The sequence below is a fragment of the Anoplopoma fimbria genome, chromosome 22, assembly GCF_027596085.1.
Source record: "Anoplopoma fimbria isolate UVic2021 breed Golden Eagle Sablefish chromosome 22, Afim_UVic_2022, whole genome shotgun sequence".
Lineage (NCBI taxonomy): Eukaryota > Metazoa > Chordata > Actinopteri > Perciformes > Anoplopomatidae > Anoplopoma > Anoplopoma fimbria.
The window spans coordinates 8756657-8772282 of NC_072470.1; the positions used below are offsets into that span (position 1 = coordinate 8756657).

Genomic DNA, 15626 nt, shown 5'->3' on the forward strand with positions numbered 1-15626 from the left:
AAAACATATCACTGATTAAGTTTGTTGCCTCACAGGCTTGGGTCATCTCTGGAGATGCCTCACCGAACATACTATCTCTTCTTCTCTTTCTGGTTTAAAAACACAATGCACTACATTTCCCAGCCTTCAATGCTCCCTGCAAAAGCCTGATGTGTTATTATGTTACTTTGGAGGGACACTGGCTGTTTTTTTTTTTTAATCTTGTTTATTTCAAGAAAAATGGAACTGGGATTTACATTAGTAATCTAATAAACGTATCATTTATATAAATGTGTATTCGACATTTGTACTGTAAATGAAGGATGTCAGTGTAAATGATGGCGTGTCCTGTAAAAATTCAAAACACATTTCAGGAGGTGAGAAATAGCAACTAACATAAAAAGAAACATCTAATGTCATGGGTATTAATTCAGGTAGTAATGATTTTGGACTACAGAAATTGAAAAAAAACTTAATTGGACTTAAGTGTAATGTTATCATAAGCAAGAGAAATAATAACCATAACGACGAAACTAAAACCCAGCTTTGTGTAAATTTCCTTTAACAAAGAAAATCCCTGACATCTGCACTTTTCCCTCCGTCCCTTGTGCCACTGCTCACCTGAGCAGCTTCAAAGATTGTTTAGTGTTTTTGAAGCTGATTTCTTACTGGAAATCATCTTTCTCTCTACCTTCACTAACACCTTTGAAGAAAGCACAAGACCCAGAGGTTCGGGTGAATACAAAACGTAGTAATTAGTATTTTATCTCCTTGCTCCTTTTGCTCCTGCTCTACCCACTCCTTTACTCTTCGCCTTTGTCTCACTCTCCCTCTGTCTCTGTGGTTCAAGGGAAGAATTCCCTTCAACTCCTCCACAGAATCACAGACAATTAAAGCAGAGCATTGTACGCCTGAGGGCCTATCTGCTCTGTGTGCTTAATACATTTACACACATACACACATACACACAGACCCCCACCCCCCCCCACACACACACACACACACACTTATACATGTACAAACATCTATACAAACACTCAAAGGCACGTTCTCTGTGGTGCATTTTATTTAGCCATGGCTTTTTATGGAGTACAGGATTATAGAATCTCTCTGCCAGCTGATTGGACACTCTACCCTCCGTCATTCAAACACTGGATTCATCCTGCTGCTAAATTCAAACGCTACGTTTAGCCCGCTTTAGTCTGCTTTAGTCTGCTTTAGATTTAGTCACACTGACTTACACACTCTGTCGCACTGGGTCCAGATGTCGCCGAGTCATGTCATGAGGTCGGCTCCGTCAGAACATCCTCCGCTATTGACCTTGATGACCTCTATTTGAGGAAAAGAATGATTTGGCATCATGACAAGATATTTCAAACTGGTGGTAACGTAAAAATGTTTGTTATCCAAAAGTGATGGGAGTAAATTGCACCTTGCGGTTCCTTTCCTCACCTCCTCTCCTCACGTCTTCGTCCCTCCCACCTGAGATGCAAGCGTAGGAGGTGATGGAAGCGACGCTAGGACAGAGGAGCCGTGGCGACAGGCGTTTAACAAAATAAGACATCCTCGCTTTGCAGCTCCGCTTTTTAAAGTGACTACAATGAAATATGACGTGTGGCACAGCTGCATCATCTGTCCGTTGTTTTTGGTTTATGATCGCTGTCAGATGGGCATAACAGTGTTCATGACAACTTCTATTCACAAGGTTCCAAAATATGAGAGGAATGTGTCACTTTTACACGTCAAGGTATCCTTTCTGGGCAAAGAGAGATAATAATTGATGCTGGAATTATTATTTTTATTACGTTAGTCTCATGGTTAGGCGAGCTGGTGAGTCATGTATGGCATCGACCATCTCGGACACATAACAAATGGAAATCAATGGTTTTAGTCTGTTGTCTTATTTTTCTTTTCTCCATCCCTTCTCAGTGGAGCTAATAATTGGAGCTGATAATTGCTACCAGGCTCATAACGTATTGACCCAGGCTCTGTAATAAGCAGGTGAACGCAGCTGAACACATTCCATTTCTGAAAATGGATGTAATTAGTATGTCTCTTTGTGTCCCTGCCAGGCGAGACAGTGTTGAATAAACAAATTCTCCAATTTCTAATCCAGTCAGCATTCTCATTAAAATGCCAATGTATATATTCGCTGGAGGGACAGTCGTGTATTTCATCTTAAAAAAGGCAAAAGAACTGTTCTATTTTCTAGGTTGAACTTAATTACACTATGTGATTCACAACAATGACTCAGGCAGCAGAGAAATACAAAAAAAAAAATGTTTTTCTTTTGCCTGCTGGGTTTTGTGAGGAACTTATTACGTGATCAATCACATACAGCATGGTCAGACCGGGATCAATTAATAATTGAAAACCGTTAAACTACTTGAAGCGCTGATAGGAATCTGCCTTAAGTCAGAGGCAAGGCTGTGTGGAAGGGCAGCGGGTTAAATAGACATGATTAATCAACCCCAGAGCAGTATTTGCATTCATCTGAAGCACTACATGTGTATGTAGACAGCAGCTGTATCTCAGTGCCATACTACAAACCAACTCTAAGCAGCTTCGGAGTGTATAGTGTGTTTACTCTCCCACAATGCAATGCACAAAGAGCTGCCCACTGATTACAGATGGTGGCGAAGAGGTTCAAAGAAGTGTAACTTGTGTATTTTTCCATTTTTTCTTTTGCATCTAAATGACTAATGTTGACAACCGTTTTTGAAATTGGTCCAGTATTGAGGGAAAACGCTGCAGACTACAGTCACTAAACGGGCTGTAATGTAATTGTAATATACGTCCACTAGGAGTGCTTGTTTTCTATATGTTATTATATACGTCTTGTCAGTCTGTCTGTTCGCTCTAATCAGCTACATGTTCAGCCACGACCCTGGAAATCGTTTGCTTTCTGTTCTCCAACACAACAAACTCTGACAACATCTGCAATCCTCTCTCCAACTGTCACGCACGTTTCCACCGTAGTATTCTGCCTACATGTCACATGGCACAAACAGAAAATGAAAGGGGAAGAAAGACGTTTTATTTCTCCGTCGGGTTCTTTCCATAATGTTTTCAGACACTTAATAATAAAAAGCTGAGCCTGTCATGGCAACAACACGTACATTGACGGTGAGGAGTTTCCCCAAGAGATTACACCGCAGACCATTTAGCGGCTGCCGTCTGCAGCATTTTCCCCGCAATACTGGACTGAAAAGTCACTGTCCCCATTAGTCATGGCAAAATATTTGGGAAAAGAGTATAAAAAAAACATTTAAATTATTCCCAAATAGCAGTGCTTTTCCAAATTCACATTTTAATTGATGCAGAGGCTTTTCTCGTATCATTTCCTGTTAACACAAGATGGAAAAGTACACTTATTTCAAGCATAAAAACGTCATACCGTGAAACTTGGTGTGCAACACTGTGTACAATTAGTACAGCAGCTGTGTGCTTCCATGCCGTTTGTAATAAGGAAACGTTTGTGGCTATAAGTGTCTCGACCTCTGCTCTTTAGGGCAAGAAGAGTGGAGTCACACAGCAGAAATGATCGAATACATTGATAAGGCAGCTCCTCAACCTCATCATGTCGCCTCCTCAGGCGACGGCGGCAGTGCCCCTCTACTGCCCCCTATGGGCAGCCTACAGTCACGACAGGTGGCTCTTATTGAGAACAGCTGGAGAGCAGCTTCAGTGTGAGGACGCTGCAGCCACCTTCGCCTCGAGAAGCCGCGGATAATCATTTAATCATTTCCTCCATTATTGACAGGCGCCCTGAGCTCTGCCATCGAGTTCCCAGCGTTGTAGATAGAATTAACATCCATTAGCGTGTGTGTGTGTGTGTGTGTGTGTGTGTGTGGGGGGGGTTACAGTTTGATCCTAACTAGACTTGCAGCTTTTGAGGGCAACGAATGAGGAGCACAGATATGGCAGGCTCATCAAATATCTCTCTTCACTCAGCGCCGGGGCGAGACTACCGCTGCGTCGAGAGGCTCCGGCCTAAAAATGACCCTCTCCCCGCTGAGTTGCCAATCATTGCTCATCACATTAGACATCTAGACACACTCTCTGCTCGACACACTCTCTGCTCCAGCTTGCTGGGCTGCCAGTGAAGCACTCCCTCTCTTTGTCTGATTCTCATCTTTGGTACAATCCTCTTTCTCCCTTTTGAGAAATTCATGTCAGCTAAGATCGAGCCAGCTTACTTCCTTTTTCAGCCCCTATTGTGTGGCTTTATACAGTAGTAGCCCACAAGAGCATATACATACAACCTTTGATTGTAGCTTGCACATTTTTGTGGCAATGCAGCCGTTTGCAAGTATGTTTTTTTTCATTTTTAGTGTCATTAAGGTGGATTTCTTCCAGTGACATTTCCAGTTCTCAGACTCTGTTATTGAGGATGTGAAAAAAAAAAAAATACAAGCAGTTATTCACTGATATCTGCCATTTCTCAGCCTCTTAAAAGCCCGACCCCACTGTTGTTCACTGCATACACCCATTGTCAAGAGCAACAGCTGCAAATAGCATTACCTCCAGCTGAAAGGATCCCCATTCATTGTGAAACGAACTGACAAGCTTGTCACAAACAGCCATGTGCCTAATAGAAGGTATCAAGCAAATCTGTCTCTTTGTGAGGAGAACAGGAACTTTGAAAAGCATTTCAAGTTTGGATAAAATGTAGAAATTGTTCTTTTCGTCAGGGACAATCTTGTCCTCGCAACAGCTGTAATTGTGGGTTATTTCTAAGAGGCTTCTTATTTATATAGGGGGGGTATTTGCATGTAAACTGCACACTGCTTTTCACGTAAATGCAGTATATCGTGACTTTGAAAGGGAAAAACGGCCTCAGATAGTTTGAAAATCTGGCACAAAGATGGAAATGAGCCACAATGCTGTAAAGAAGCTGACACTTTTTGAAAGTGATTTTGTGTTATGTCTCTTCAGCAGACTTCAACAGCTAATCCATTTCCCCCCCCCCCGTTCTCTCTCTGTCCTTCTCTGTCCCTCTTTCTTTATCTATTACAGCTGCACTGCAGGTGTCCATATCCTTGAACAAAGTGGAGTTAAGTGTCGGAGAATCCAAGTTCTTCATCTGCACAGGTACGACAGCCACACACACTGTTTTTTATGTGCATGTACTGTGTGTGTGTGTGTGTGTGTGTGTGTGTGTGTGTGTGTGTGTGTGTGTGTGTGTGTGTGTGTGTGTGTGTGTGTGTGTGTGTGTGTGTGTGTGTGTGTGTGTGTGTTTGGAGGCAGGTCAGGGGAGCAGCAGGGGGTTTTACATCGCCGCCTCTGAAGTCTGTTTGTGGTATGTATGACAGTGAACGCAACACAATCCATGCTGTCCATATGGTGAGTGACTCTTTGACTCGATGGGCACTGGACCCGCACCTCGCCCCTCCTCTTCATTGTCCTCTCAGAACGGTATAGCAACACTCGGCTATAACAGAGAACCTGAGGCCGGTGCCAGTGGCTCTGTAGGGTGGCAACACACTCTGGCAGGCCCAGCCCGCCTCCTGCTGGCTGCCTCTTCTCTCCTGCCAGCCCACTCAGCGTGGAGCTAACAGCCAAGGGAGCAGAGACACACACCGGGAGGAGCATCGAGGGGGTGTGGAGGTCCAACGTGTGCTGGGAAGGACAGAATGGAGGGGTGTGTGAATGGAGTTGAATGGAACCAAACTGGCAGGAATTGAAAGGCAAAGGTAGACGCTTTTATTGTGAAAGAGCTAAAGCGACAGAACTGAGAAGAATGGAAAAGGCTTTGAAGCAAAAGAGTGTTGGAGGTGGGAGATAAATAGTCACCTTCCAATGGCAAAAGTGCATGAGAGGAAGTGTCTATGTCACGGTTTCTTTTGCCCTTTTCAGCCTGTTTTTAAATATTTTTTTTACCACATTCACATGCAGTCCTGCCAACTGGAGTGGAGCTGAAAAAGCAGGGCAGAACAGTCAGAGGCAAAAAGCTAAATCCCAGTGAAACCAGAGTGAACCTGCAAACCAACGGAGAATTTAAAAGTGACTTTTTAGTTTTAAGTCGGTGAGTCCCTCTGTATGAATTAGGCCCACATGAATATGGATTGGAGAAAAGAAAGGAGCAGACGGCACAGAAAGGCAATTATGTTGTATGTTGATTCACGGGTTCGGGCAATTTGTGAAGAAAGGCAGAACGGAGAGGTGAATGTGTTGCTCTTGAGAGAAAAGAACCTGGGTGAAATCAATTCACTTGTTCGATACAAATCTGTCTTGTTTCAGAAATTGCCAGAAGAATTGGCAGCAGTGTTAAAATGATTGAACACCTCATTTCACACACTTTTTTTTTTGAAAATTCTTCAAACATGCTGTTTCAGGTCAAAACGTACGTCAATGTCTTGCCTTGGACTAAGTTACTTTTTTCTTGTATCATCCGTACTCCCATCGTTCTACTTTAAACTTTTCAACTGAAAAGGCCCTTTCACTTTTATTTAAAGCCCCACAGTTTTCTTCTATACCCATCCATGATTAAATATAAAACATCTCAGTTGAAGTTTTGGGGGAACAAAGCTCATTTGATCAGACAAAAACACAAATACAGAAATCTCTCATTTGAAATAACAAAACGTTGGTTTTCATGTAGGATCACATTAAGAATCGCACAATAAGAAGCTGATCGAGAAAATATGTTTTCTAAGTCAGAACAAGTTTTTATTAGTTAACGATTAATAGATAATAACTGATTTGGTCATGAATAATTAAAGTTTCCAAACAAAGTTTCTCTCTGCTTTAAAATGAACAGAGTAGGGATTTCTGGCTATCACATAGAGCTTCAATGCAGGTATCTATCATTTCATTTGAATGGTTTGATATTCAATGTCCAGATGTGAACATTTGATGAACAGACGAACACAAAAGCGTACAATTTTTGCTGTAGACTACAAATAAAATGAATTGATAAATGTCAATCGAATAACCTCTATTCTCCTCGGTATTCATTTTAGAAACCCTTTTATCTTCCGTCCTCAGAGCGACTGATGTGGCTTCTATTCATGAGTTCTTGCTTTTAGGAGAAAACACGACACACGTCTCTACAGCAGAATTAGTTTTTATTCATTACCTCGCTCTACAGAATGTCTTTTTTTTCCATCCAAACGCTCTAAAAAATATGTTTTGCTGCGCCGATTCTGAATTGAGGCTATGGCATGGTATGAGAGAAAGAAACAGCAGAAGGTATATGGGGTCAGAAAGAGAAAAAGGAAAACAGTGAGTGAGAGGCGGAGAGAAAAAAACAGGTGAGCTGAGCTGCAGAGCGGACGGCTGCAGAGATTGTCTTTAGAAAACCGTCGTCTCTAAGTGGGCTGCGAGAGAGGAAGAGGAACACTGCATTTGTGCTGGTGTCACCGTGCACCTGGAGTGAATTTATTCCTGGTTTGTTTGTTTCCATCATAGTTGAGGGAAAGGCCAGAGGTGTCTCTATGGTAAATGCATGAAATGAGAGATATGAGCACTTCACAATGTACCAGTCCAAACATCATTATGGCACATCTTGTACAATCCGACATTGTTATTTTATGAAGCTACATTTAGCTGTTTTTCGTGGATGCATTTGAAGCAGTTGACAGTTTTTAAATGTACTGATATGTTTTAATGTACGAGTCAGCCTTGTCATAATACTACAATATATAACCACGTACAGATACAGAATACAACATTTTCTTGTGGTGATGGACCTGCAGCTCTCTGGATAAACACCATTATTCTAAAAACATTCCCTGTCCATTGGATCTTGGTTGCAAAAGGTCAAGGTCACTACGACCTTATGTCTGTCCCATTCTCGTGCACAACGTCCACTTGGACTAAAGGATGAACTAATTGGATTTCGGTGGTCAAAACTCACTGTGACCTCACATAAAATGTTTTTTAACATTATGTAGTGCTAATATTTTTGACGGACATGAATCGAAACTGCAACTTGACCCTTGATAATGATGAAAAGCCCTCAAACCTACAGATGTTTTACACAAACTGGAATTCCTGGATGGTTTCTGACACAATATATATCTCCACCAACACAGACCCTTGGATTTTGACATGAACCCAATAACACATTTGTCTTAAGTCTCCAATTGGCGCTCACCTGGGTTGAGATTCAACATTATTTTGCACTAATCAAACCATTTGCTCACTGTGTAGAAGCCGCTCCTTTCTTAGGTTTCTCCACTAATTCTAAGTGTGTTGCTGTCTGTATATTACTGTATATTACTGAATAAACATAATGCAGTATATAGAAATCTAAAGTCATAACGGTAGATTAATGGAATTGTATTTCCTTCAAGACTTATGGAAATACTCAATACCTAGAGATAGAGATAGAACCACTCTAGGTGTTAGCAATAGAACAAATGAGACCGACCACTGAAAACCTGTGCATTGTTACAAAAGTAGTTATGTAAGTACTCATTTTTGCATTCAGTTTTAAATGCTCTGTTAGACCTTTGTGAGGAAACAAACAAACCACGGAGAGAATGGGTCTCCTGTCAGGGTTAAATGAAGCTGAGCTCCTGGCGTGACAAATAAGGAGCCGGATAAACTGGTGTTTAGGTGTGTGTTTAACCTCCCCTATGACTGCAGTGGCAGGAAGCCAGAACAAGTGTTGGCTGCGAAATAAAACAAAAGGCAGCTACAAAGGCAGCCTCACTGGTCAAATGAGAACCAACAGTTCTTATGTTTCCATGTGGTTTCCTTCAGATGCGTCTAACTAGAGCAGGGGAGGTCACACCCCTCAGACATTACAGCGCAGACGGAGATGGAGAGGCAGAGATGAATATGTAACCGATAATTCTGACATCATGTCAAGCTGCACCCGTGTACATGCTGACCAGCGTGATTCCTCCCCTGCTCGGCTCTTGTTTCCGCCCTGCTATCTGCCTCCCCGGAGACCTGAATCAATTACGACCGCGGCTCCAATGCCAGCCACCGCGGGGACGTGGGAGTGTTTCGGCTTGCGCGCGGCTAATTCTGGCGCCAAGGGGCACGTCTAGTCAATAATCTGCCCTGTGCAGGAGGCTTAGATCGCTTCAATATTTCAGTTTCTTTATATTGCTCCCTCACTGCCACGGAGGATCATAAACATTTTTTTGAAAACACCTTGCTTTTTTAAAGTTTTATTACCATGTGCGGTTCAAAATTCAACCCGAAACAGAGTGGAGCTGTCGCTTTTCACGAGCGGTTAACAGAAGCCGGCGATCAATCAGCCTGCTGCTGTTTAGACATTTTGCAAGCACCTAAAAAAGAATAAATTCATTGTCTTTCCACTCTACCTTCAGAGGAGTCCGTCATTGCGCGTTCCCTCTTGTCAAGAATCCTTAATAATGCCAGAGCTTATGCAGATTTTAAGAGCGGTTTGACAAAATATCCAGCAGCCATTCATTCAGTTGTGAGAACACACACAGGGAGGCAGGACCGAGCGTGAAAAGCAGGGCATCGTGCTACACACTCCTGTCTTCTGTGAAGCAAATGGCCTGTCGCCGCGCCGGCTACATCAACTTCTAACATATTACGCTGTCTCTGCTGTCAACAGACTGTGAAATGGTGAAGGGGTGATAACGCTGTAATGCTAACAGGTATAAAGAGACGCCTGTAGCGATGCTAGACGCTTATCTGTTCCCCACAAGTACCCGCATGCGGCACACGGCTCCAGTGGGAAGCCACGTGTGAAGGAAAGCAGAATGGCTCCTACTGTAATATGGTTTCGGTCATGCTTCGTGTTTTGATTGCCTCATCGGATTTGTTGGCGTTGAAACTAACGAGCAGCAGACATGCGTGCCAAAGACGTGACGCTGATGGTTGGTGAAAACATTTACGATGGGTGATAGCATGCTGGGTTGAGAGTGGGAGACTGTTTATCTGTGATGCAAAGTGTAGGCATCAAGAGGCAAATCAGCTCATCCCGGTTCGCTATCAAACTGAGAGATTATTATTGATGTTATACCCGACTTATATAACCATGCATGCTGGACAAATATGTTTCCAGCTTAATCCGACCCCTACAACAAGACTTCTCCTCACAGTAACACCTGGGAGCTCTTGAGATGAACCGGCACACAGCATCACTCCAGCTGAGAAGCTGGAGGTTAAAAGCTTTGCTCAAGGGCATCTTGCTGATAGTTACTGAAGGGAATAGAGAGCATTCAATCCGCCTGCTTCCTGCTCTCTCGCTCTCTTGCTCTGGGGTTATCTCTTTGCCACTGGCTTTTCCCATTTCACCCATTCACGAACTTGTATTACGTCTATTATCTGCTCTTGTTTCTCTTGATTCCTCATTTAAATCCAGCGACATGTCTCTGAGAGACTGGACAAGCATCAGTCCATCTCCTCTTCAAGGCTCTGGCTGATTGATGGGCCGGGTGAAGGCCCTCCACACTGTCACTTTTATCTGCAGAATTTACAGGCAAAGGGCACCAGCTGCTTGCCGATGGCCACATCACCTCCTGCAGTAGCCCGCAGATGAGTCCATGTTCCACAGCGCCATTTTTAATCAGGGATGAAGTTAGCGTTTATCAGGCCTGCCGTTTGTTTCTGTGTTTAGTGTCAGTGTTTGTGTGAAATCTTGGAAACGAGAATACGATTTACAGCCTACATATGTCGCTGTTCCTTTACAGATTTATAAACTATGTAAATCCAAAGATTATGACATAATCATATAATTTCAGGCCATCTGTTCACTCGACAAGTTCCAACAACAACAACAACGTTGGATGGTCTTCAGCTGTTCAGCGGACCAAAGCCAGCAGCAATGCTATTTTAGTGACATATAAAACCTTAACAGCACTGTATGAAAACAAAACCTAAACAATACGTTACTTGTGATTTATGACTTTCATCAAATCAAACAATTAACATAATTATATAAGATGTTCCACAATGTAAATCAGATTAAATCGTAAATAGTCAATTAAACTATAGTGAAATCAGTCCCAATTGGGCAACTAAATGATTTGCCTCCGTTCTCTTTCAGTCCTTGTTGTCTCTGTAGTTTGATCAGTTTGAAAAGGACACAAATGCCAAAACATTTAGATTAAAACTAGACGTGCATCCTCTGCAACCAGCTTTTCTCAAACTGTGTAGTCTTTCCAGAACTACTGCAGGCGGACTCACTTTCCTGCACAGAGATGCCAAGTTAATGTCACTCATGGGCAATTCAATATTCTCACAAATAATCTTGGGACTTAATGGTCACAGGTTCAATTTATTAAAAAATGAATGGAAGTCAAAAAAAGGCAAGTTGCTGCAAATAAAATGATAAAGGCCTTTAGGCATTTAAATGTTGTGAATAGATCTCAGGGGTGAGTGGGAGTTATCATAGGCAGTGAATGTAAACATGAAAGGAAAACTGAATATCGATATGATCCTTGGCTGCTAAAAAAATAAAAAGAGTAAAATGTTCTTATCATAATCACTGTATTTTCCCTCTTTCTCTGACTTTGCTCCTAGCTATTGGCGAGCCAGTGAGGCTGGAGTGGTACAACCCCCAGGGAGAGCGCATCCTGCCCTCCAAGCGGATGGCGCTCCACACAGAGACGTCCCGATCCAGGCTCATCATCTACAACGCCATCATCGAGGACGCCGGTATCTACCGCTGCCAGGCCACCGACGGCAGCGGCCACACCGAGGAGGCCTCGGTGGTGCTGGAGATCTACCGTAAGCCTGACAGATAATGTGCACTCACATACACGTTCACCTGCAGATGCTCTCTGTTTGCCTCCTGAGGAGATTCAGAAATGAAGACATGAAGAGAATAAAACTCTCACATTAGTGTTTGATCACAGAGGTAGGAGGCCTATTCATATTCTCAGCCTCAGCACAGCCACAAGCTGGCAGAAATGTCAGCTCTATCTGTGTGCATGTGCATTTTAGGTCCTCTTGTAACTTTGTGTGTGAGAGCATGTGTTGCACTCATTCTTGTGATTAAAGTGTAATGACAGCTCGTAATGCCATGGGACTCGGATCCTGCCAGGCATAATGAGAGATGTGGCGTGAGGCTAACCGGCCTTGCTGACCCATCACTATTTCCTCGAAAAAACGTAATGTTACGAGGCGGGGGGTGTCTCTGTGGTTACATCCCGGTCCCATCGCAGGTTCCATCCTCACGGCGAGCAGAGAATGAATTGCCATTTGTCCTGTTGAAGCGTCCTTGAGCAAGACATCCAACTTAACCCCTAACAGCTCATTTGCTACGGATAAAAATCAGATCTAGGACCAGATTTAATGCCACTATTGGGGACACTGACATCTAATTTTTTGGGTGGGGGGAATGTACGGCTGTTAGCAACATAGGGGGAGTTAGACAACACAAGTAAATTAACTAACTATTTTTAAAGGATGATTTATTCTATGGAGAACATTTTTATCAGGTGAAAAGACGTCTAGCTGCACAAAATGTTGCTGGAAAGTTTAAGTTTATAAAATCCTAAAATCCTTGGTAGGGCCCCATTTCGATACAAATGATACATTTCCCCAAACTTACAAAACCTTCTGTTCACAGGAAGCACAGTGACAGGAAATGTATTAATGTTACAATGCATGCAGAAGGCACAAACGCAAAAAAGATGACATAAAGAACCGTGTGAGAAGTGAATAACCTAAATACCCAGATACACCGGGACTTTGATCAGGAGTTTTCCTCGACTTTAATTGGAGAAAACGTCAAGGTTCTGGGATTTGATTCTTGCAGACGCACACACACACACACACACATGCAAACAGACACATACCTGTACATGCGCACACTCTTGGAGTCATCCCCTGCTGTGTGGTTTCCTTTCCACATCCTCTCTCAGCGAACCATTAGGGGAGACATCGCAGCCTCACTCACACCTGCCACCGCTCAGCCCTCGCCTGATTCCCCACATAACCAGTTCCGCTAAAACCATTGTTTCCATGGTAACAGGGCGTCACTCGCTCTGGAACCCCCCTCGGTATAGATTGCATGAGCATCATGCGGATGAAAAACCTGCCTGAAGCTCCAGCCCGCCATTCTGCCAGCGCACAGCCGGAGCAGGCGAGGACTCCTCAGGCGGTGCGCGAGGCCAGCGGAGCTACAACATGTTGTACACGAAAACCATGACCTGTGGGGGAGAAAGTGTCGACATCCTCTCAGTAGTTGATCACATCTCCATGATGACCTGTTATAATCACGTGTCATGGAGTGGGAGATCAGTTTGGAATCCAAAACAAGATTCAAAACTGTTTGTTATTGCTCATACAAACATATAAAAGCCTTTTTCTGGCGTTCTTGGTGCAGAGTCGTGCACCGACATTGATGATCTCAAGAGGATGAATCCTACTGACTTGTAGTGAAAATATCTCGAGAACTACTTGATGGATTTCCATGAAATTTTAATTAGGAAATGTATGGTCACCAGAGGCTTAGGCCTTAAGACTTAGGATATCCACTGACTGTTGCTGTTGTGCCACCATTTGGCCCACATTTCTGGTTTTCTGAGTAAAATGTCTCCGTAACCAATGGATGAATTTGCATGAAATTCTGCACAGACATTCATGTTCCCCTCAGGATGATTTGTAATAAGTTTGGTGGCATTTAACTCTTCATCTAGCTCCATTATCCAGTCACTTTGTCTGATACTTTTGTTATTGTTTTAATACTTTCAAAACTAATGACATCAGCCTCGACTGCACTTTGTGTTTAGTGATATTTAGCAAATGTTGGCCTGCCAACATCATTATCATTATTGATTTAACTCAAGTCACTGCTGTGCCTCAGAGCAGCCTCACAGAGCCGCTAGCATGGATGCCGACTCTTGTTCGAAGATAAACTCTCGCTGAAAATTTAAATAGTTTCCCCTGAAAGTTCACTGATAGCGGAATTCTGAAATTGCTTTGAAGTAACTGCAGCAGTTTGGTGCCTTTGCGGCCGTACAAGGTGACAGGAAACTCATAATAAAGTAAGCCAGTACGGTGCCGGAGCCAGCTCCTTTCATTTCCTCTTAGTTTATTAATGGACGAAGCAATAATGCTCCACAGCTCATTCTCCTCAACCAGCAAAATTGGCCAGTAAAGACAGGAACAAACCTGCCTCCCAGTTGAAAAAGGTCCAGGGAAATTGGCTCGTCAACATGTTAGACACTTATCCTCGCAATGATGTGTAGGCGAACGGTGAAAGAGAACCCCCGAGTACTGAGTATATTTTCAATTCGCCAGTGTCAAGTGTGCAGTAGAGTGTTACTCTGGAGAGGATGTTTCCCTTACTGATTCTCTTGTAGAGCAGCGTGACAACAAAAAGGAAAGGAAATGGATACAAGTGACATCAGAAGTGTTCAAACCTGAGAGAGAGAGAGAGAGAGAGACGGAGGGAGTGAGAGAGCGGTTAGATTTGGGAAATGAAAGGGACACAAGGGGGAAATTGGTAAGAAACCAACAGAGTGAATGACAAAAACATGCGATGGCATCCTTGAAGTTAATGAAGACACTGAGATGCCACGCACGTTCGCAGGCGGAGGGTGCAGTCGAGGAGAGAAAGCTCATTTTGGGGAGCAGCCTGGCATAAATCACACGGCAAAATGCTAATGCTGAAGCCTCGCTAACGGAAGGGACTGATAGGGGAGCTGTCGTTGATTTATTCACACCTTCACAATACAGCACCGCAGATGATGGCAAGTGGTTGCAACGCTAACGGCATCAAAGCAGACTACCCGAACGAGAGCGGGGTTCGAGGGAGGATCAGGTGCTGTTTGTGGAGAAGTGCTGGTCCAAGAACAGTGTCCCCCATAAAAGCAATTTGTCAAAACACCAAATGTTTGTCAAGAGGGAGGACACAGCTTCAAACCGCCACAGAGAGGAATGTATTATTGAAGCGTTCCTGAAACCAAGAAAGAGTGAATCAAAGGCCGCCTGTGTTCTTGTCTAATTATGCAAACACAGAGGCTGCAGAATAGCTCAGCTCATTGATTTTTCTTCTTTTTTTTTTTTTTTTTTTTTGTTGCCGTTGTTGTGATTGGCAGCGAGTATAACAGCCACCCTTCTGTCTCCTGTTCTGTTTCATCTGAATCGACTTATCTGCGTCCCAGAAAACAGTCAAAGCCGGATTTTCATTTTGTTTTATTTGATTTTTGTGAGTGAATCCATCCGTCCGTTTCCAAGGCACACATTGTTTCCCATGTGCCCGTTTCCAAATACTTTACCAGTGGATTGCGAGGCATTAAGTCACATGACAGCTGAGCTCATGTACTTTTTGGCGACTCTACCTGCACGCTTCTATGGAAGGCGAGTTGGATCCAGACAGAAATTTCTTAAAACTTTTGCATGCATTACTATAAAATCTGGTAAAGACAATAATGTCCCTGAATTACTTTAACTTACTTTCAATGCCATCATCAGGCCAACATTTAAATCTGTTTACTTTGGTTGACCGCAGTGCAGCCTCATAGAGCTGCTAACATGGCTGACATGATAATTCACAGACAAGCTAAAACCAATAAAAAAACAGTAAATACCGAGAATTATCACAGTAAAGTTTTATTTTTAGGTGGAAAAATATATATTTATATAGCACAAAACATAAAAGCCTTTAAGAAAAGGGAGATTTAAAAAGTCTGAGGGCAAAAAATGTGATATCTTTCTTAGTATCTTTTCTTTTGCAGCCACTATTCTTTGGCTTTTCAGGA

General features: G+C 43.0%; 1 protein-coding gene across 1 annotated transcript in view; it reads left to right on the forward strand.

Annotated features, from left to right (window-relative positions):
- The first annotated feature begins 3559 nt into the window (after positions 1 to 3559).
- The window catches only part of LOC129111483 (neural cell adhesion molecule 2-like), a 71389-nt gene continuing 59322 nt past the window's right edge, over positions 3560 to 15626 (forward strand). The window contains exons 1-3 of the mRNA XM_054623453.1: positions 3560 to 3668; positions 4999 to 5073; positions 11437 to 11643. Of these exons, the coding sequence (XP_054479428.1) occupies positions 3560 to 3668; positions 4999 to 5073; positions 11437 to 11643 (391 nt within the window). The remainder of the gene's footprint in view (positions 3669 to 4998; positions 5074 to 11436; positions 11644 to 15626) is intronic.